Below are 21752 nucleotides of genomic sequence, written 5' to 3'. Positions count from 1 at the left end.
GATCCCACTAGCAGTTCAACAGTAGTTTTATATTAACCCAGTTGCTGAAAGGTAGATAATTCTTATTAAACACTGTTACAATTAAAAGCTCTGAGTATCAGTGCAGGTTAATGTCAAATTCATTCACTGTCCAGACAGTACCTCTGCACAAAGTAAATGTTACTTAAGAGCTGTGTATTTTACTTAATGATCATTTTACCACACAGATGAAAGTAAAGTAAAGTACCATGACTCAATCACATTCTGACAGTGGGGTCAGAATTCCCCCTCTATATAAAGTGAGTTTGGCTAAATACTGTGGAAGAGCTGGATTTTTTCAAATTTTTTTTTTCCACATCTCTCAAATCTGTGCTAGATATTCAGAGATTATCACAGGATGAACAATTCACATTGTGAAACCACAAAGAGGTAAATTAACTAGCAATAGACGAAGCCATAAAAACACCCAGTTTGAAAGATTATGGATATCAGTCAAAGGAGGAAGAGATTAGCAATTTATTGGTAAAGTAGTAAGTTATATGCAAATATATGGACAGCAAAGGGTTACTTTTTATGAAGGGGTGGGAAAGACCAGGGAGTCAGTTGTTGGCAGTGAGAATAGTGTTGCTTTATCTCCCTACCCTTTTACATGGGCTCCAAACATATGACTAGTTCAGATCTCACCCCTATAAAGACTGGTAGCTAGAATTATATCATGTTTAGCCCAAAAAGATATGGGACAATAAAAGGAAAAAAAAAAAATCATAGCAAATACCTTTGTGTCAAGTGCTTTTTTTATACTAATCCGCCTCTGAATTCTAGCTTCTCCTCTTTCAATCTGAGCCATTATCTTCTCTATGTCCTGGAGTTCATTGCATCTTTCCCAGAACACAGCTAAAAGTGTAAAAAACACCCACCACTTGTTAGTCTCTTCTCACACTTTTTGACAAACAAACAGAGGCTAGGGACACCATTCCTTACCCATCCTGGCTAATAGCCATTTATGGACTTAACCAATTTATCCAGTTCTCTTTTGAATGCTGTTATAGTCCTAGCCTTCACAACCTCCTCAGGTAAGGAGTTCCACAAGTTGACTGTGCGCTGCGTGAAGAAGAACTTCCTTGTATTTGTTTTAAACCTGCTGCCTATTTCATTTGGTGACCCCTAGTTCTTGTATTATGGTAATAAGTAAATAACTTTTCCTTATCCACTTTCTCCACATCACTCATGATTTTATATACCTCTATCATATCCCCCCTTAGTCTCCTCTTTTCCAAGCTGAAGAGGCCTAGCCTCTTTAATCTCTCCTCATATGGGATTTATTCCAAACCCCTAATCATTTTAGTTGCCCTTTTCTGAACCTTTTCTAGTGCCAATATATCTTTTTTTAGATGAGGAGACCGCATCTGTACGCAGTATTCAAGATGTGGGCGTACCATCGATTTATATAAGGGCAATAATATATTCTCAGTCTTATTCTCTATCCCCTTTTTAATGATCCCTAACATCCTGTTTGCTTTTTTGACCGCCTCTGCATTCTAAAATAAAATATTTAAACACCTGGTTCATTACTTCTCACAGAAACTTTAAAGTGCTTTACAAATACAGGCAAATAGTTCCATTTTAGAATGGGGCTGTAACGTTACTTGGTCAAGATTACACAAATAGTCCCTTCTTCTGGTCCCTGCCTCTCCTCACTCCCACCCTCCAGGGCCCCTCCTTTGAGAGCTCTCTATACAGTTTGGGTCACCACCCTTACTCCCAACCACAGCCCCACTGGTTGGTATGCTCTCCTCCCAGATCCCCACATCTATCATGCCTCTACTCTCCTACCAACTAAAGCTTTCAAACATGTCTATCAATGTTTAAAAACCCTGTTAGATGAGAAGTGAGAAGCAGGTCAGAGTGAACCCCTGGTTCACGCAAGCAGAGTTAGCTAGATGATCCACAGGCAACGTGTTGCTGTGGAGCTCCACTGTCTGGCCCATTTCTTCCCCAAAGCCAGGAAAACATGACAGGTGGGACAAACTAAAGAGTAATCTAGGCTGTATTAGACTGGTCTCCCTACCCGGTCATGAACAGGAACATCACCACTTCCATGCCTTCCTCCCACTTGCATACCATGCAAAAGCCTTATATACATAGGCAACACTGGGGAAGGGATAGAACATGGAGGGCTTTCTGTGCACACAAGACACGCCTGTCCCTCCAGTTTCTTTAAGTCATAACCCAAATACAGCAGGAGTTCCATTCTGGCACATCTTGTCAGATTTGTCAAACTGGGACTCCTCTCTGGCAAACCTGATGTCTGCCAGAAGATGACAATCTCCTCAAAGCTCTGTGCCTGAGGTCTCTCTTCATCCGCAAGTGTACTTCACACCATGTCCAAAGCCAGTATTACTAAAGAGGGGGTTGGTCAGAGGGAGAAGAGAAGAGAATTGCAGCTGAAGGTGCCACAGGGGCAGGCCTATCCACTCCACTCTAGGACTGCATCATCTTCCAACAAGCCTCCTGTGGTTCATCAGAGCAGAATGAGGAGCTGTCCTGACTGGACAGATCTGAACAGGTAGACTCCCCCATTCCAAATTAAGAGAGAGAAAAGTATTTCTCCTCTTCACTTCCCCCCACATCATTCATATGAATATTCACAATAACAAAGGAAAAAGAGAAAAATCGTGTCTGTAACAGGAAAGTGGGGGGTGGGACTTGGAACCAGGGAGCCAGTTTACCTACTCTCAGCAAGTAACTGGACTAGGCAGAGGGGACAGGGAGTCAGCAGATGCTATCCTACTCAGCACTGCTGGCCAGTTATGGCTATAAAAACTTATGGGCAATCTCTACAGAAAAGTCCTATTGCTACACACTCCCTCAGATACATCAGACCAGGACTCTCTCCCCACCCACAGGACACAGCTGCCTCTGCCCAGGAGTTGCAACTCAACACCCCATTGCTACTAATACGAGGCAGACTAGGATTGGGGCAAGAAGGATGGAGGGCTGATGTCTAAAACTGTTCGAGACCAGGGGCCAGACTTATAAAAGTATTTAAGCAAAAGATGCAGACAAGTGCCTACTAGGATTTTCAAAAGCGCCTAGGTACCCAACTCTCCTTAATTTCAATCTCAGTGCAGCTTTAAACTACTGAGTGGCTATACATGACTAAACCACCCATGTCCTTTTCCAACATCATATCAATTATTTCACCATGTCTTAAAGAGCCATTATCTAAACTTCTCAAAAGCAAAAAAAAATTAGTATGTTTACAGGCATTTCAAACTGGAAAAGTGCCAAAATACATCAGGTACCATCCACTACAAGTTAGTTATATGTTCACATCATTCAAGGAGAAAATTACCTGAATACTCAATGACTTCCTCTGGGGTTTTTCCTTCAACTTCACGAGCTATATTTTCAATATCATCACGGCCCCATTTTTCATTAGCTTTGATGAACTGGTTAAAATCTCTTTTATTCCAATTGGTAAATCCCTTGAAAGCAATAAGCAGCGATATAGACAACTTTTAGTTAACTGTGTTGGGTTTTCTTCATTTAAAAAAAACCCACCAAGATATTAATTTCAATATAAATACTAAAGACACACATACAAGGCTCTAGATGCCTTAGCACAATGGCTCTCAACTTTTCCAGACTACTGTACCCCTTTCAGAAGTCTGGTTTGTCTTGTGTACCCCATGTTTCATTTCACTTAAAAACTATTTGCTTACAAAATCAGACACAAAAATACACAAGTGTCACAGCACGCTACTATTGAAAAACAGCTTACTTTCTTTTATTTACCATATAATTATAAATCAATTGGAATATAATTATTCTATTTACACTTCAATCTATAGTATATAGAGCAGAACAACAAGTAATTGTCTGTATGAAATTTTAGTTTGTACTGACTTTGTTAGCCTGTTCTAAAACTAGGCAAGTATCTAGAGGAGTTGATGTACCCCTGGAAGACCTCTGCGTACCCCAGGAGTAAATGTACTGGCTGCGAATCACTGTCTTAGCATAACAACAAAACACAGCAGAATTAAAATCTGTTCTTTACTGGTACAGTTTGCTTCATGCTAATGTGAAAACATTTTCTCCACCTGAGCAAAGGTGGGGAGAGAGGTTACTCCCACTCCCCCCCACCCACCCATACTGTTGCATAGGAGGATCCCAGAATTATAAACATTATCCCTAATTGCCTCTCTCTCCAGTCCCAAGTTCATTTTTTTTCCCCCATTTCAAGGTCCTAATTAATCAAACACCCCCTTCAAAGGTTTTCCCCTTATAAAGGCATCCATGGAAATTCTTTGAAGGGAATAAGCTCCCTCCTCAGAAGCGGATACTCTTAACAGCTCCATCGGTCATAGATAGCAGAACCACAAAATACATGTTAAAAATCATCTAGCATGACCCAGTCTATTTTGCAAGAATAGTCTCTACATCTCTCCCATGCACAAATGCTTTTGCCCTAACAGAAAGATTAGCTCTAGGTTTGAACTGGTGGGCTTCTGCCCACCCCAATACAGCAAAGAATGCTTAAATAAATGTTAGTAGTAAACGTCCTTGATGAGGACACTTATCCACTAGGAACTAGACTGGTTTATAAAAAAAGGAAAAAGGAAAACACACTTTGATATTCCCCAACAGCTACCAGATTATAACCTGGTGAGTACCAAATTGGGCGTTTTGAGTTTAAAGCATTTTTTTCCACTTCAACTTTTATTTACCTTTTTTTTTTAAAATAATAATATTCAGCCAGCCACATTATTTTAGAGACAGCTCACTTGATTTGTTACTTGAAAAAGTAATATCAGAACATTATTTAGAAGCTGAATTAAACTTGCTTTAATGGATATATCTACTTAGTTATTTATCCTCCATTCTGCATCTAGTTTATTTCCTTCTCACAAGTAGGACTTTATGTTATTAGTACCAAATTCCCCCTCTTCGCCTGTTGCCTCATGATAGCTTGGGGAATCTGTCTATGTAAAACTGATAAATTCTGATTGATTTAATTAATTCAGTGTATAACACACCCTCTGTGTGTATTAAAATCAGCTGTTTGCTGACACAAACCATGTCATGTTGTCACAAAGCAGCTACAGGACAACCAATAAATTGTTAACATGGAATGTTATTCCAGGTTGTCTGCAGGGAGGGAGTTGGGGCAATAGAAATTCCCCAACAGAATAAAGGAAGAGGTGCTCACAGTTGCTGATAAAAGGTACATGTTCTCTGAGCTAGACAAACCATTTTACTATTGGATCTGAACAGGTGAGAGAGAGCTTGAAGACTTAGCAGGAGAGAAGGATCTGGGTACTCAATGAACTGGCCTAAAACAAACTCTTAGAGGGGTGAGGACAATGGAGGGAAGGTTATTGCATGAGTTTGTAAGTCTCTATGCTTCCTCTATGCAAGGGAGTGGGGGGGAGGGAGGGCACGTTTAAGAAGGCTTTTCAAACCTCCAAGTTCTTGGAGGTAGTCTGGGAAAGAATGTGCTTAAGCTACTGGGGAAACTGGAGGTAGAGGTCATCATTGTTCTTGTGGCCTAGGGCAGCTGGACTGCAGGGTCTGAGAAGGGATATGAGGGAGAGCCAATGGCAAGAGGCAGAGCCCTGATGCTGTTCAGACTCAGTAGGCTTAGGCCTAATCTTCACTTACTGGCTGGTCCGGCGGCACGCCATCGATCCCGGAAGTGCTCACAGTCGGCGCCGGTACTCCAGCTCGCCGAGAGGAGTACGCGGCGTCGACGGGGGGAGACTTCCGGCCGCGTCTGGACCGCGGTAAGTTCGGACTAAGGTACTTCGAATTCAGCTACGTTATTAACGTAGCTGAATTTGCGTACCTTAGTCCGAAGTCCGGACTAAGTGGGGACCAGCCCTTAGATGCCCACAGGATCCAGTGTTTGGATCCAAATACAGTAGCATGGTGAGTGTCCAGCAGGGGGAGCTCAACAAGGCCTGCGACATCTTGGAGCTAATTTCTCCAAGTCTCATTCTGGTTTGTATCAGAATATCTGTTGAAGAGAAAGATGCTAGAACCAGATTCACAATTGCAGTTTGAGAACCAGTGGTCTATTCCACAGAGTCAACAGGCTTTTCCTATATCAATCTGTAAGATAAAGCAAATGAAGGTACAGCTGGAGGTTATTTAAAGAGAATGACCATACCTGTGTTAGTAGTTTCTCCTTTTCTTCTAACTCTTCATCATTAAGGGGATCAGCTTCATCAATTTTAAGCTGTTCTTCCTTTTGTGCTTGGGCTGCATTTGGCAAGTCTGGATTACGAGGTACCTGAGAGAGAAATTTCATCATCTTTTACATTTCAGTTTCACAGAAGTTAACCAGAACTCTCCAGATAAGAGCTGATTTTTTCAGCATGCAAAACAACAGTACTCCATCTGAATTACGAGTGACAAAACAGCAGACATAATGTCACCATCAAAATATTTTTAATTGCCGTAATTAAAGTTTCTCAAGACAGAAGAGAACATATTGTGTAAGAGCAGTTTTAATACCTTGTACCCAATAGTTTTTCTGTAATACAGAATCTCTTTTTCTAGTAGTTCAAACAAACGTGGAGGAAAGAACTGGAAATCTTGAACATTAGGCTGTTTTGGAGGTCGTGGAGCCTAAAGAAAACCAAAGATATACTTTACATTTAATTCACTTTCAAGTTTGCTTATCGTTAAATTCATTCAGAAACCATGTAATTTAAAAAAAAAAGTGGTTAAATTTTAGTTCATCAGAAGCTAGAGCTCTGGTTGGATAAGAATATATACAAGAACCTTTAAGAATTTACAGTGGAGACTGACACTGGCAGACCAGGTGCCAGCTGTTGCCAAGGTCTTCGTGTCTGGACACAAAGATACATAGCTGGAATCTGTCTGGCTCACTTATAGGTTAATATTGATAAAATATGTATTATAATTGTAAGAAACTGTGTAGTATTTCAATTCTACTGAATGCTTGACTTGCTGCATGCATTAAACTTTTACTTGTAATATCCGTGCTCCATACTGTAATGTAATAATTGAGCCTGGGTGACCACTGGTTTTTGTGTTAAAAGGCAGCAGGTTTAAAACAAACACAAGGAAGTCTTCTTCACACAATGCAGTCACCCTGTGGTACTTGTTGCCAGGGGATGTAGTAAAGGTCAAAACTCCAATGATGTTCAAAAAAGAATTAGATAAGTTCATGGGATCCATCAATAGCTGTTAGCCAAGATGGTCAGGGAGACACCTCCTGCTCTGGGTGTCCCTAGCCTCTGACTGCCCGGATCTGGGAGTGGACAACAGGGGATGGATCACTTGATGACTGCCTGTTCTGTTCATTCCCTCTGAAGCACCTAGCCACTGTCAGAAGACAGGATACTGGGATAGATGGACCATTGGTCTGACCCAGTATGTCCATTCTTATGTTCTTATGAGAAATCATCAAAAAGACTAAAGACTCGTATTGTTGTTCTGCCCTCTTCCCCCCGTGAAGATGAGTCCTGAAAATGGACTCCTCCCATCAGCTGAGTTTGCAGCTCAGAGCATGCCAGGAGGGAATAAAAACCATAAGGTACGAAGGATCTCCATGCTGCTCGGACTCTGTGTGAGCAAGGTGTTTCTAGGCATAAGCAAGATATCCCCAGCTGCTTAACCTAGACTAACCCTAAAGAACAGAGCTTGCTGATTATAGAAGCCTCTATTATCTTTTGAAAGGTAAGACTAACGCACTTTTGTGTCTATGTTTATTTGCTTTAACCTTGTAAATAACTAAATTTCCTTTTCGTATTTAATAAGTCTTCATATGGTTTACTATAGGATTGGCTACAAATGTTGTATTTGATGAGAGACCTAAAGCATAATCGACCTGGGGTAGGTGACTGGTCCTTTGGGATTGTGTAAGGGGCCATATATCACAGACACATGCTCACCTATGTGGTATGACAGACTTTGTGACTCCATTTTAAGGCTGTTAAAGTGCCGTAAGACTCTGAAGTTGGTGGGTGAAATCTAAATTTTAAACTACCAACAATTTGGGGTTTGTGCCATGGTTTTTAACAATTTGGTACTCGAGCTCTTGTGCACAGTTAGGAGCATCACACAGTCACAACAAAACACTACTTCAGAATACTGTATGAGGAAAGTTACTGTTCGTATTGTGGAAAGAAGGATAACACTGCACATCAAATGTAATCTGGATTGTTTTTTAAGAAGTTAGAAACCAGGTGAATAATAAAACATTTTAAGTAGGACCACTGTAAAGGCCAAATAATTGCTTGAGAAAAAGCTTAAGATAAATCTACTTAGTTATTTAGAATCTAATTCTAGACTCTCACCCTCTCTTGTCCTTATCTTCCACCACCGGACTAAAAGATCTCATTCTCCTTTTAATCTTCCTCTCCCTCTCCCTCCATGAGTCCTATGTTGAGAGTCCTTTGAACACTCCAGTTTGCATCTTTAAAATGCCTTTATATACACCATTCATTTATTTTACAAAAATTTTCCACTGATGGAAATTTATAGAAGTGTACGAATTGATTTATAGTTGGAAGCAAGTTAAGATAAGTCTGTCTTCTGTACATTTCAATCATTTTCTGGTTTAAAGTCAGTCAACTCACTTTTGGTGCTTTTGGTTCACTGACACGAAGAGCTTCCCTGAAGTAAGCATCAACAGCATAGTTGGCTTTTCTTTCTCGTTTAGGTGGCTCAATCCACTCTGTGAATGCCATCTATAAGATTAAAGAAATAAATTAAAGAGACTTCAAGTTCTATAAAGGTATTTTATACAAAGTATACATTTTACACAAAACTAGAACTAAAGTACCTGGAACAATAATAGCCTTCCACAAATTTAACAAGCAATTTATTGCTTGTTAAATATTATGTATATCATGTTCACCAAACCAGTAACATGCAGTAAGTATATACAAATACTACCAGTGAATTCTTCCAAAACAAATTCAGATATTACCTTTTGTTTCTCTCTATAATCTTCCCCTTCAAAGTTGTATACACTGGACTCTGTATCCATTGTAAAATTTCTAAGTGAACTTTCGCCCATCTTTGAGAGTTTCTCGTTCATTTCTGCAGTCTGGAAAAAAGTTATCAATGAGTAATACTTTTCAAAAAAGATCCTCCTTATTCACAAGCACACACTCCAAAAATGACTTACTAGTACGGATCTTAATGCCAAAAAACACTCCTGATCTACTATGTAAATTTTAGTCTGAAAAATGTTAATTGCATTTGTAATATTGTTCAAATTATCCAAAGTAGTAACACATTTCAAGTTTCTGTAATTTGCACCTCACCTTTTTTGCACCTCTTTCCAAAATACCATCAATATCATCATCAGTAATCTCACTCTCCTTTGAAGCAAACACATGCGTAGCTCCATGTCGAATCATCTGCAGCATTTCATCTTTTCCTATTTTATTCAGATTTTGATCCACCAGTCTTCCTGAAGATAAAAATATTGGAGGACAATACCTTATTGCAGAGTTTAGTGATTTTAGGCCAATCACTTGGATGTGTCAGGAACAGAAAGAACACTTCCTTTCCCTCCTTGTTTATTATGTTTGTCACAGGCCATTCATAAGTCAGTCACAAGAACTATTTTCAACATTTAAAAAAAAAAATTTTTTTTTTTGGTTTGTTTTCCTGACAGAAATCTAGATAGTTAAGCAAGGACTGGTTCTTGCTTAGTAATACAAATTAATGACTCCATCAAAAAACAGACTCTGGATTTTAAGTCTTCCAAGTAGCCTCTCATTCCCGGCCAGCTGTTTCACAATTTCAAGTCCACATCTCCCTATGAACATGACAGCAACAGCTATGGTACTTTTTTAAAATAATTGATTTCAAGTTAGACTAATGAAAAAGTTAGCCCTTGAGCTTCAGCTTTGGCCCCTCTGCCAAAAACGATGAAGCTCAAGCTTTGGGCCCCACACCTGGGACAGTTGGGCTTGGGCAAGCTCACACTTTGGTCCCCCCTCCTTTGGTCATGAAGTAATTTTTGTTGTCAGAAGGGGGTCGCAGTGCAAGGAAGTTTGAAAACCCCTGAGTTAGGCTAATGTATGGAGTTACATCATCCTTACTCTTTTATTCCATTACTCTAGACACAGAAATGAAAATTTATTATTACACTTCCCTCTTTAAAGCGTTTTCACTTTTTACATTTCTATTTAAGTATACTCATTCTTAGCCATCTGGGATGCCCTAGTCATTCCATAATGCAGTAACCAGTGTTATGCTGAAAGACTGCCACACAAGAAAAAAAACAAACTTAAGAAATTTATCATCCCCTTCCATCCTAAGAACAGAATATGACATCGTGGCCCCACTGAAGTCAATGGCAAAACGCCAACTGACTTCAATGGCGCCAAAATTTTACCCAGAATTTACATGTGCAAAAAAGGGGAGTGGCAAAGGAGAGAAATACAAAGTACAAAGATAGAAAAGCTGTCTCAATACACTTGCCTTGTTGAATGACTATGGAATCCAAACGAAGTTTCATTTCTGCTCTTTCCACTATTCTTTCCTCCACAGTGTTGTCTGTGATAAATCTGAACACTCTAACAGTTTTTGTCTGGCCAATTCTGTGTGCTCGGTCCTATGCAGAAAATTGTGAAATAGCCATGTCATTTAGCACAACACGGTAAAGTGTTTGCATTGAAATATAAATACATACAATTATTGCTTGAATTTAAATCCGTTTTTAAGAGAGTAGTTATCACTATACTAGTTTGTGAAATAAAAAAAACCCTGTACATTTCAGGTTAAAATCCTTCCATAAATCCAGTTGACATTGCCACTCAAAAAAGTTTTTATTGGCACTATAAGCTTAGTTAACAAGGTCTCTTGCACAGAGAACAGTACACTTTGCTTAAGATTCCTCTCTAAAAGACATGGTACATATTTTAACAAATATTTCTCAGATAAGATCAGACTAGATCATCTAGTCTGACCTCCTGTATATAAACTCAGAAAATTTCACCCACTTATCCCTATATTGAGTTTAATAACTTGTGTTCGACTAAAGCATCTTCCAGAGAGACTTTGCTTTCAAGTCTTACTTTGAAGATAGTTTCATTTTTTGAACCATCACTGTTAAAACACTCATTTTCAACTGGAATTTGTCTGGCTTTAACTTCCATCCGTTGGTTCTTGTTATGCCTTTGTTGTGTCATTCTTTTGAACAACCTTTATTAAGCATATTTGAAAATATTGGCAGCCTGGCTGAAATCCTCAGATTTTCAACATGCCAATGTGCACACAGAGATCCGGTTTGTACATATTTTATAATTTATACCTTTAATATGAAAGTTTTAAAAATATTAGCTCTCTTGTTTGTAATGTGTAAGTCAATACATTGTTCTCTCCATAAGATCAAAGACTGAGATGCAACATTTTTGGATGTAAAGATTAAGCATGTGCACCCTTATAATGCAAGTTAGTAACAGAAAAGCTGATTCAACTCAAGAGAGGATAGTGAAGTGATTACTCCAATGTCTTAAAATGACAGATTAAGGCTTTAAATTTTAGGCCAAATTTGACCTAACTGCTGTGACCTTTTTAATGTCAACTACTCTTGGAGCATAGAAATCATTCTTAATTTAAAAAAAAAAAAGACTGCACTACTGAATTAAAGTGGACCAAAGTATATATAGAACCTGGACACCATGAAATGCACATATATACATTTGTATGGCAGTTCTGTAAGAAAAACTAGTTTATATACAATGATATTTCTATCTTGGAATTCTTACCATAGCTTGAAGATCTACTTGTGGATTCCAGTCTGAATCGTAAAGAATTACGACATCAGCAGTAGCCAGATTGATTCCAAGACCACCGGCACGCGTGCTCAACATAAACACAAACTTGGAGCTGTCAGGTTCATTATATGCATTAATAGAATCCTGCAGAAATAAGACAGTCGTCAATGCAACTGTATATTTTGAGCACACAATTTTATTTAATTTTTTTTATTTTAATTTTTAACACTCACTTGTCTCTCATCATGAGGTGTTTGTCCATCCAATCTACAATACTCATAATTTCGCCACATACAGTAATCTTCCAAGATGTCTAGTACTCTTGTCATCTGACTAAAGATTAGTACTCGTGAGCCTATTAGAGGTAAAAAGTAAAATTGTTCAACAAATAAGTAGCTAATAATTATATATAAACATTAGTTTGGAGGGGTGTTACTCTTAAACATAAGATTGTAGAACAAGATGATGACTGGTAAAAGTTAATTAATATGAGCATCTAGTAAGAATACATTTCTTTCAAAATTTGAGAAACTGAAACTGATAGATTCTTAGTAATATTTTTCAGGTAATTTTTAAAAATCTAATCTAGATTAAGAAAAGGTATTAAAAACTGACATTTAAAGTTCTAAAAAAAAAAAAAGGTTATCTTCTTGTAACTGTTGTTCTACGAGACGTCCATTTTTCACATCCATTCCAATCAGGGGTGCATGCGTCACGTGCGCGATCATTGGCAAGTTTTCCCTTAGCACCACCCATTGGGTTTGTCGTGGAGCCCCCTGGAGTGGTGCCTTTATGGCGCTCAATATATGATCCTGCCAACCCGACCCCCTTCAGTTCCTTCTTGCCGGCTACTCCAACAGTGGGGAAGGAGGGTGGGTATTGGAATGGACATGAACAACTTATCTCGAAGAACAGTTACGAGAAGGCAAGTAACCATTTTTTCTTCTTCAAGTGCTTGTTCATGTCAATTCCAATCAGGTGACTCCCAAGCTCTACCTCTGAAGGTAGAGTCAGAGTCAAGGAACCACTGATTGGAGCACCGCTCTGCCAAAGGCTGCATCGTCTCTGGCGTGATGGATGATAGCGTAGCGAGAGGTGAACATAGGCACCGATGACCAAGTAGCTGCTCTGCAGATCTCCTGTACCGGGACTTGGGCCAGAAATGCCACTGAAGAAGCTTGAGCTCTTGTGGAGTGTGCCGTAATAGGCAGAGCTGGGGCCTTGGCCAGCTCATAGCATGTGTGGATACAGTCTGCAATCCAAGACAAAATACGCTGAAAAGAGACCAGGAGTCCTTTCATCCAAGCTGCAACTGCCATGAATAGTTGGTTCGATTTTCTGAATGGCTTAGTGCACTCGATGTAGAATGCCAACGCCCTCTGAACATCCAGTGAACGAAGCCATTGTTTCCTCGCATCAGTGAGGCTTGGGATAAAAGACGGGCAGGAAGATATATCTTTGGGTGGTACGAAAATGAGACACCACGGGGAAGAAAAGCCAGGTGAGGCCTGAGTTGCACCTTGAAGACCGTGTAAGGTAGATCAGAAGTTAGTGCCTTCAGCTCATACACCCTCCTAGCTGATGTGACAGCAACCAGGAAGGCCACCTTCCAGGACAAAGAGCAAAGAGTAAGTTGCCAATTGCTCGGGGGGGGGGGGGGGAAGGAAGGGAGATGAGCCTGGGTAATAGACTCAGACTCCAAGATCAGAAGGTACCATTATGATCTTCTAGTCTGAACTCCTGCACAATGCAGGCCACAGAATCTCACCCACCCACTCCTGTAACAAACCCCTGACCTATTTCTGAGCTACTGAAGTCCTCAACTTGTGGTTTAAAGACTTCAAGGTGCAGAGAATCCTCCAGCAAGTGACCTGTGCCCCACGCTGCAGAGGAAGGTGAAAACCCCCCAGGACCTCTGCCAATCTGCCCTGGACCCACACAGGTACTGGCTGATGAACATGTGGGTATAACCTTTCCAGGCCCTTCGAGAAACGCCCCACCATGGGATTGGTGAATACGGAACAGCCAGACGCTCCCGAGTGGAAGGCCGAGATGGCTGCGAGGTGTACTTTAATAGAGGACAGTGCAAGGCCTTATTGTTTCAGCTGTAGGAGGTACTCTAAGATGAGCGGAACTGATGCCTGTAAGGAGGTATATGATGCTCCTCACACCAGCATGGGAACTTTTTCCACTTGGCTAGATAAGTGACCCTGGTGGATGGTTTCCTGCTACCAAGAAGGACGTTCCTGACAGGACTTGAGCACAGAAGCTCCATTGGATTTAACTATGAAGCTTTCAAGCCATGAGATGGAGGGACTGAAGGTCTGGGTGTTGAAGGCGACCATGGTCCTGTGTGATTAGTTCGGGGCAAAGTGGTAGAGCTATTGGGTCATCCACTGACGGCTCCAAAAGCATGGTACCAGTGCTGACGGGGCCACACTGGAGCAAGAAGGATTACCTTCGCCTTATCTCTGCGGATCTTGAATAGTACCCTGTGCACGAGAAGGACCAGCAGGAAGGCATATGGGAGGTGGTCTCCCCAGGGTAGTAGGAACGTATCCAAGAGGGAACCCAGGCTGTGTTTCTGAAAGGAGCAGAACATCGGGCATTTCCTGTTGTTTCTGGTGGCAAACAGGTCGACTTGGGGAAATCCCCACCTTTGGAAGATGGAGTGTATGATATCTGGTCGGATGGACCACTCGTGATTACAGAACGAGCTACTGAGGTGGTCTACTAGTTCGTTCTGCACTCCTGGAAGATAGGACTCCGGGTGCACGGAGTGGGCTATGCAGAACTCCTAAAGTTAAAGGGCTTCTTGATATAGGGGAGGGGAACGTGCTCCCCCCTGCTTGTTTAGGTAAAACAAGGCAGTGGTATCTCATCACTGCCACGCACTGGCCTTGTAGTATGGATTGGAATGCTTGGCACGCCAATCACACTGCTCTGAGTTCCCTCATATTGATGTGAAGAAAGCTTGTTTTGCAACCACAACCCCTGCATCTGGTGGTCGCCCAGGTGTGCCCCCCAACCCAACAATGACGTGTCCGTTATTAGGGTCAAGGATGACTGTTGAAAGGAACTCCCTCGCACATTGTATGGAGGTTGAGCCACCATTGGAGGGACTGGAGTACTTGTTGTGGCAACAACAGTATTGAGTCTTGCCTATCGCACCACGGGTGATATACAGAAGTGAGCCACTCTTGGAGTGGCCTGAATCTGGCATGCCTGACATTTAAGTGCAGGCTGCCATGTGGCCGAGGAGGGCCAGGCAACCCCGCTCCATAGTGGTCGGGTACTGCATGAGGCTCTGAATGATGCCTGCTATGGCTTGAAATCGTGTCTCTGGTAGGTACTCTTTCGCTTGTACCGAGTCCAGCACCGCCCCATTGAATTCTATTCTCTTGGTCGGTGATCGGGTTCACGTTGAGGAGTCTCTAAAACATGGATTTGACTAGTTGGACGTGAGACTCCACCTGCTCCCTGGAATGGCCCTGCAAGTAATCTAGGTAGGCATACCGGTACCTGCCTCCTGCGGAGGAAGGCTGCTACCCCTGACATGCACTTGATGAATACCCGGGGTGCAGTCGATAGGCCGAATGGGAGGACCGTGAACTGGTAATGTTTATGGCTGACCACAAACTGCAGAAACCATCTGTGCTGAGGTCGAATGGCTATGGGGAAGTACACATCTTTCATGTTGAGGGTGGTATACCAGTCTCCCGGATCCAAAGAAGGGATAATTGTGCTCAGGAAGACCATGTGGAATTTCAACTTTACCATGAACCTGTTGAGTCCACACAGATCTAAAAATGGGTCTGGGATCCCACCCCCCTTGCATTGAGGATGAGGAAACAACAGGAGTAGAATCCCTTGCCCCTGTGCTCCTGAGGAACCTCCTTCACAGGGGATCCAAAAGGGTCACTGCCTCTGCCAGTGCGGAGGCCAAGCTACAGGTGCCCTGCTCCAATGTCTGTGGGAACGGTGCCCACTGTGGCGGGAGTAGAATAATTCCGCATCTAAGTCAGACAACCCCGATCTGGACAACCACGGCGGCACTGACCAGTATTGCACAGGGGATCGGTGCCAATGTCCCCGCATTGGGAATCGATGCCGAGAGCTGGGCACCAGAGATCATTGCCTCTCTAACTGTGCCGGCAATCGGTGCCATTCCAGTGGCACCAGAGATCTGGATTGCCTGGACGGTGCCAGGGAGGAGTATAAGGGGTCCCGAGATGACCTGGGCGATGGCAAGCAGGAGCGGTGCCAAGGAGAACGCTGCATCATAACTGGCTTCCCTCTAGACGGCACCGGGCATGAAGGTACAGGGGGGCTTGTCCCTGACCGCCAGGGGTTGCGGCGCCATCAGTTCTATCAACTCCCTGTCAGCTTCGAAAATGTCCAGGGTACAGGGTAACTCCAATTCCTCCACCTGGCACTGCCAGTCCGGGGAGTCACTGGGCACCAGACTCAATGGTCCCCCCAGGGAACCAAAGTCACTGGTGCCAACTCTTGACCCTTGCATGCAGAGTGCTCTTTCCCAGGACGCACTACTGATGCACCCGGAGGCTGAGAAACCTTTGGCCTCAGTGATCGGCCTCTGTCAGTTTCCTTCCGCTTGTGCGGTACTGGCAAATGGGAACTGTGCCGGATAGTCTGCGGTGCTGGAGAACGGTGCCAAGGGTCTCTGGACTCTTCTCAGTGACATATTGTGCACCAAGGCCAGAGTGCTGCACACCGATTCGCTCAGCGGGGGACCCCGCGCTCAGAGGCAGGTGGAGGACAGAGAGCGGACTCCATCAAAAGCTGTTTGAGATGGAAGTCCCGCTCTTTTTTCGTCCTGGGTAGAAAGGACCTGCAGATTTTGCATCTGTCTATTTGGTGCTTACTGCAGGTCCAACACAGTTTAAACACTTGGCCCCAAGGGAAGGAAACGGGTAAGGTGGAACCCTGGTCCCTAACCGAAAGTATAACTCTAAACTACGCTAAATTAAGAACTGAAACCTATGCTAAACTATAGCTCTAACTAACAAGCTAAGAGAAGCCCTTGCGAGGCAAACGAACGCTGTTCCAATGACCGTCAGGGGCGGTAAGAAGGAACTGAAGGGAGGTGGGGGAGCTCAGGTCAGCAGGACCATATATTGAGCACCATAAAGGCGCCATTCCAAGGGGCTCCACAGCTGACCCAACAGGCCCTGCTAAGGGAAAACTTTCCAACGATGGTGCACGCAACATGCGTACACCTGATTGGAATTGATGTGAACAAGCACTCGACGAAGAACCTCATCTAATATGGAACTTTAGCAGAAATACATATATAATGCTGACCTGCAATAGTCAAATACTGCTATTCAGTATTTTACTCAATGGAGATCCATAGTGTCATAGACATATCAATATTCTTTACAAATTCTTCATCCTTAGTGTGAAAATGATATTGATCCTTTACTGCAAGTTATATACAAGGACAACTGAAGACACAAAGGCACACACTAAATAAGGATTTCAACAGAAACCACCGTCAAATCACCTTTTCATTAAAAAAAGTGTAGTTAAGATCAAGCCACTCCCCCCATACCCTTGTGCAAATACTGGAAAATTAAAATTTAAAATGAACTGAGTAATTTGGGCTAATAATATATGGAGATATACCTATCTCTGGACTCTCAAAGGTCATCGAGTCCAGCCCCCTGCCTTCACTAGCAGGACCAAGTACTGATTTTGCCCCAGATCCCTAAGTGGCCCCCTCAAGGACTGAACTCACAACCCTGGGTTTAGCAGGCCAATGCTTAAACTACTGAGCTATCCCTCCCCCCAATATTATGATATTAAAACATTTAACAAGTATGATGATTTAAATACATTTTTAAAATAAATCATTTAAGAGGCAAGCACCCACTTGACTTACTTACCAAGTCCAGCATTCAAGAATATGTTCTACTGCAACACAACAGAACTGCAAACTCCCTAGCCTGTTTATGGTGTTCATAAATGGCAAAAAAAGTTGCCACCATTATTTCTTTCATGTTCAGTTAGTCATGACACTTACCCTTTACACTGGATAAGTACCTATTCCTTGTGATCCATTTTTAGTTAATCCAGATAATTTTTTCCAGGACTAAAGGCAACTGTCACATGACAGCTGAAACTGACACAGCATATAGCAACAAGCCTCATAAGCAAAAAATGCCAACACTATCATTTTGATTTGTTAACTCCTATCTCAGGTCTTATAATGGCATCCATCACTATAGTGTCTGAATATCTCCCAAGGGATAAAGCAAAAATACAGGCCAATAGGCTAAGCCTAGGTTTACTTCGTATTGCCTATGGCTGTTCTTTCTTTCTAAGGTCTTCCCTTGCCCTTAAGTTTTCTACTGACTCCTCCTTTACTGTGCTTAGATCTGTCTGTAAAAACACTAACTGAATTAGTAAGTTTTACGCTTTGTTCTGAAGGAAATAATATTTGTGGTGAATCTGATCTCCTGCAGTAATGAATTCCAGAGTCTTTACCCTGTTGCTAAGAAAGCAGTTTCCTCACTTTCACAAGCTTCCCCTTAAGTTGAGTTTCATATGTCCTGAGGAATGCTGCCATTAAGGGAGACTGACATGCTCCAAGGTACCTTGGAACAATTCCATAAAGGGCCTTGAAGGTTAAGACCAAGGTTTTGAATATGATCTGGTATCTTATAGAGAGCCAGTATAGTTAGCAGAACTCCACAGTGATGTACATTTGACAGCTGTTGCTGAAAAAAAAAAACAGGTTACTACATTCGGGACCAACTGACGCTTTAGTGGCCCCCACTTAACTGAAGAACAGATTTCAAAGTCCTGATCCTGATCTATAAAACCTTTAATGGATTGTGATCCAATTACCTATGAGGCCACCCTAGCCTCCACAACACCTATGATCTACAGAGAAAATACATCTGGAGATTAAATTCCATCTATTAAAATCAAATGAATCAGACAAGCAATCAGACAAATGATTCAAACAAATCAGGAAAGAAATATGAGTCATACCTTGTTCTTTCAACTTTGGAAGCAATTTATCCAATACCACCATTTTGCCACTGTTGGTAACCAAATGCATATCTGTTGTGTAAGGTGGACCAGGTTCTGCTCCATCAAAGAGGTAAGGATGATTACAACATTTTCGCAATTGCATCAGGATGTTCAACAGTCTCATTTTGTCCAGCTTCCCAGCAGAGTTCAATATATCTATATCCTTCATTAAGATTCGTGTATACCTAAATTGAAAGTGATACTTCAATTATGTAAAGGCCCTCTTTTATTGTATAAGTTATAAAGCAAGAACTCAAAAGCAGACCCTCCCCCATTCCATAAGTAAAGCTCACTGATGATTGCATAAACAGCAACTTAGCCATTAGGTAAAGCTATCACAAGGAAACATATATTGAATTCCTCCCAGCTGGCTGCATCATAAGCAATTAAATCAGGTTCTGCACAATACAACAGCATTTTTCTGCAGAAGTTGTAGTTAGTTCAGTTGTAAGCAGCAGATTTCTAGTCAGCTTTAACAGTAGTACAGACAAGTGCCTGAATTACTTACCATTCTCTTTGCATTTTGCTTAGACCCACATAAATTTTAACTTCCTTCTTTGGAGGCAAACTCTTTTCTACATCAGCTTTAATACGGCGAAGGAGGAATGGCCTTAGCACCTGGAAAAGATTAAATGTTTAGGTTGAGTATCAAATAAAGCAAGAAATTCAAGTCTTTTGTGTTTCTTATTTGCTTAACAAGCAAGAACTATCAATAAAATAGAGAAGATTCACTGAATACATTTCTGAAAACTAATCCATTGGTATTTTAAAGCCATGTTTCACTGTTCCTCCTAGAGTTTCAAACTCCAGACCGTAACCGGGTCCTCTGGAAAAATGATTAATACATACACAGCTATCTTCCAGAGGAACACATTTGAGTTTCCTCTGAAGGATTCAAACCAGAGCATCTTGAAGAGACATGGGGGAAAAGGAAGAAATACTAGCATGGCTAGTACCAGTATTGCTATGGTCCAAATGCCCCACTTCTGTTTTTGTTATCAAGCATGGCAAGCAGTTACAGATAACCAAGCTGCATGAGGATGCCCCAAAAATCAAAGTGGCATGACTGGATATGAAAAGCTGCTGGAGATAAGCAAAAATGAGCCTGGTCATCAATCCATAACTCTAAGAGACGATCTCACAAGAATTTTGCTTTGCCCCCCACCACTCCCACTGAGTGGTATGAGTTATCTGTGCCAGACAAGATGAGTAGGAACACCTTACACTTCTGGATTTTCTTCAAATTTTAGTGTTCTGGTACTTTCAATGTATATGATTCAAGTTGGAAAAAGATTTAGATTCATCAGTTTCAGTTTCTTTAGGGTCAGTTTCATATTCTGGTTTCTCGTGCACTTACATTACAACTCAAAATGGGTGAAATTTTTTTGTCAAAACTGTTTTGACAGAAAATTGAATTTCCAATTAAATAAAATGTTTCACAAGTGGCTGTTTTCCACAGAAAATTGTTTGCTTGCCAAAACTAAAATACTTCAATTCAGATATGTCCCCATAGTGCCTCATACTACCTATAGTTTGGTTGTCTAATGTCCCCATTCTCCTCTAAAGGCTGAGCTCCCTATCTGGATGTCATGTCCCATGCTGTACTGCAGCTATGCGACATCATAATGCATCGCCTACTCTCATCAAAGGGGGAGACTGATCCACCATGGGAGAGTTAGTAAGAACAGAGAGCCAGGCCTATAGAGGAGAATAGGATCATAAGAATATGGGAGTTGCGCTTTGAACATATAAAATGCTAAGGACCTGATTTTTCAGAATCATAGGGATCTCAAATTGTACACCCAAAATTACTGGACAATTTTGACTTTAATCTCTCTGTGCCTTAGTTCCCCATCTGCAAAATGTGGCTAATACTCCGTCATCTCACAGGGATGTTGGGAAAATACATTTATCAATATTTATGAAGCACTCAGGTACTATAGAGATAAGTGCCATACAAAAGCCAGAGGAAATTAATACATTCTGTCTTCAAAACAGGGGTTTAAGACTGTTCAGTAAATAAGGCATGGGGCCACATATTTGAACAATAACAAGAAAACAAACTATTAAATAGCTACTCAAATTAGCACCATCCATCCTGTGCACAGAATGAGACAGGGGTCCTGTGGGAAAAAAGCAGTATGTGATCTTCTAACTAAAGACCGTATCTCAATGCATATGCACAAGGGAACTAAATTAAGGTTGTACAGACAACCTTAATTCAAGCATTTCCTAATATGAATGCTTGACTTTGCAACCTTAATAAATATTCTTTTAACATGGGGAAGGGGAGGTTGAGATCTGGGCTTAAAGCTATTCAACCAGGCCTATTTAAGAATTATATACATCCTTTGCATCACTGAAGTCAGGATGCAATTATTTTTCAAAATATTCCAAAAAGTATAGTATAAGGGTATTTTTCTTAATGTTCTATGAGCAAAGACAGAAAAATCTTTGGAACAACAGGACTGGTTAATACTCATTCAACATTATATGAATGTGACACATACAAAAAAACAAAAACAAAAAAACTTACCATGTGGAGACGTTCCACCAGCTTTTGATCTCCAAGACAGTTATTTGTATCAAACCATGAATCGAAGTCCTATATTAAAATATTTTAAATATAGAAATCACTTTATTACACCAAGAAAGTTAATCTACTGCAATAATAAAGAAAGTAGCTCACCACATGACAGTTACAAATTCAATTTAAATTTCACAACGTAAGTATATTGATATGTAATCAGCTATACTAATATAAGCACATTTATACTAGGTACGACTGAATCCCCTTAAGAGGTTGTACTGCTTTAACTATGTCAGTATCTAGCCAGATATGGTTATAGCAATACAAAAACTGTATACAGCACCCTTAAGTTACAATACTGATTTTGTGACACTATACTCATTTCCACATCCTGTCCAAAAAAACAGGAT

At 41.2% G+C, this 21752-nt stretch overlaps 1 protein-coding gene across 2 annotated transcripts in view; it reads right to left on the bottom strand.

Moving 5' to 3' along the window:
* SMARCA5 (SWI/SNF related, matrix associated, actin dependent regulator of chromatin, subfamily a, member 5) overlaps nt 1-21752 on the bottom strand; it is a 52512-nt gene that overhangs the window by 3163 nt on the left and 27597 nt on the right. For both annotated transcript variants that reach the window (XM_034771605.1, XM_034771604.1), the window contains exons 9-21: nt 21349-21417; nt 19321-19430; nt 18771-18997; nt 11984-12105; nt 11742-11894; nt 10453-10585; nt 9285-9433; nt 8945-9064; nt 8592-8702; nt 6499-6612; nt 6152-6274; nt 3335-3467; nt 755-873 (exon numbers count right to left, since the gene is read on the bottom strand). In XM_034771605.1, coding sequence (XP_034627496.1) covers nt 755-873; nt 3335-3467; nt 6152-6274; nt 6499-6612; nt 8592-8702; nt 8945-9064; nt 9285-9433; nt 10453-10585; nt 11742-11894; nt 11984-12105; nt 18771-18997; nt 19321-19430; nt 21349-21417 — 1683 coding nt within the window. The remainder of the gene's footprint in view (nt 1-754; nt 874-3334; nt 3468-6151; nt 6275-6498; nt 6613-8591; nt 8703-8944; nt 9065-9284; nt 9434-10452; nt 10586-11741; nt 11895-11983; nt 12106-18770; nt 18998-19320; nt 19431-21348; nt 21418-21752) is intronic.

Source organism: Trachemys scripta, chromosome 5 (assembly GCF_013100865.1).
Source record: "Trachemys scripta elegans isolate TJP31775 chromosome 5, CAS_Tse_1.0, whole genome shotgun sequence".
Lineage (NCBI taxonomy): Eukaryota > Metazoa > Chordata > Testudines > Emydidae > Trachemys > Trachemys scripta.
Note: the sequence above shows the minus strand (reverse complement) of the source record. Positions and strands in the feature narration are given on the sequence as shown.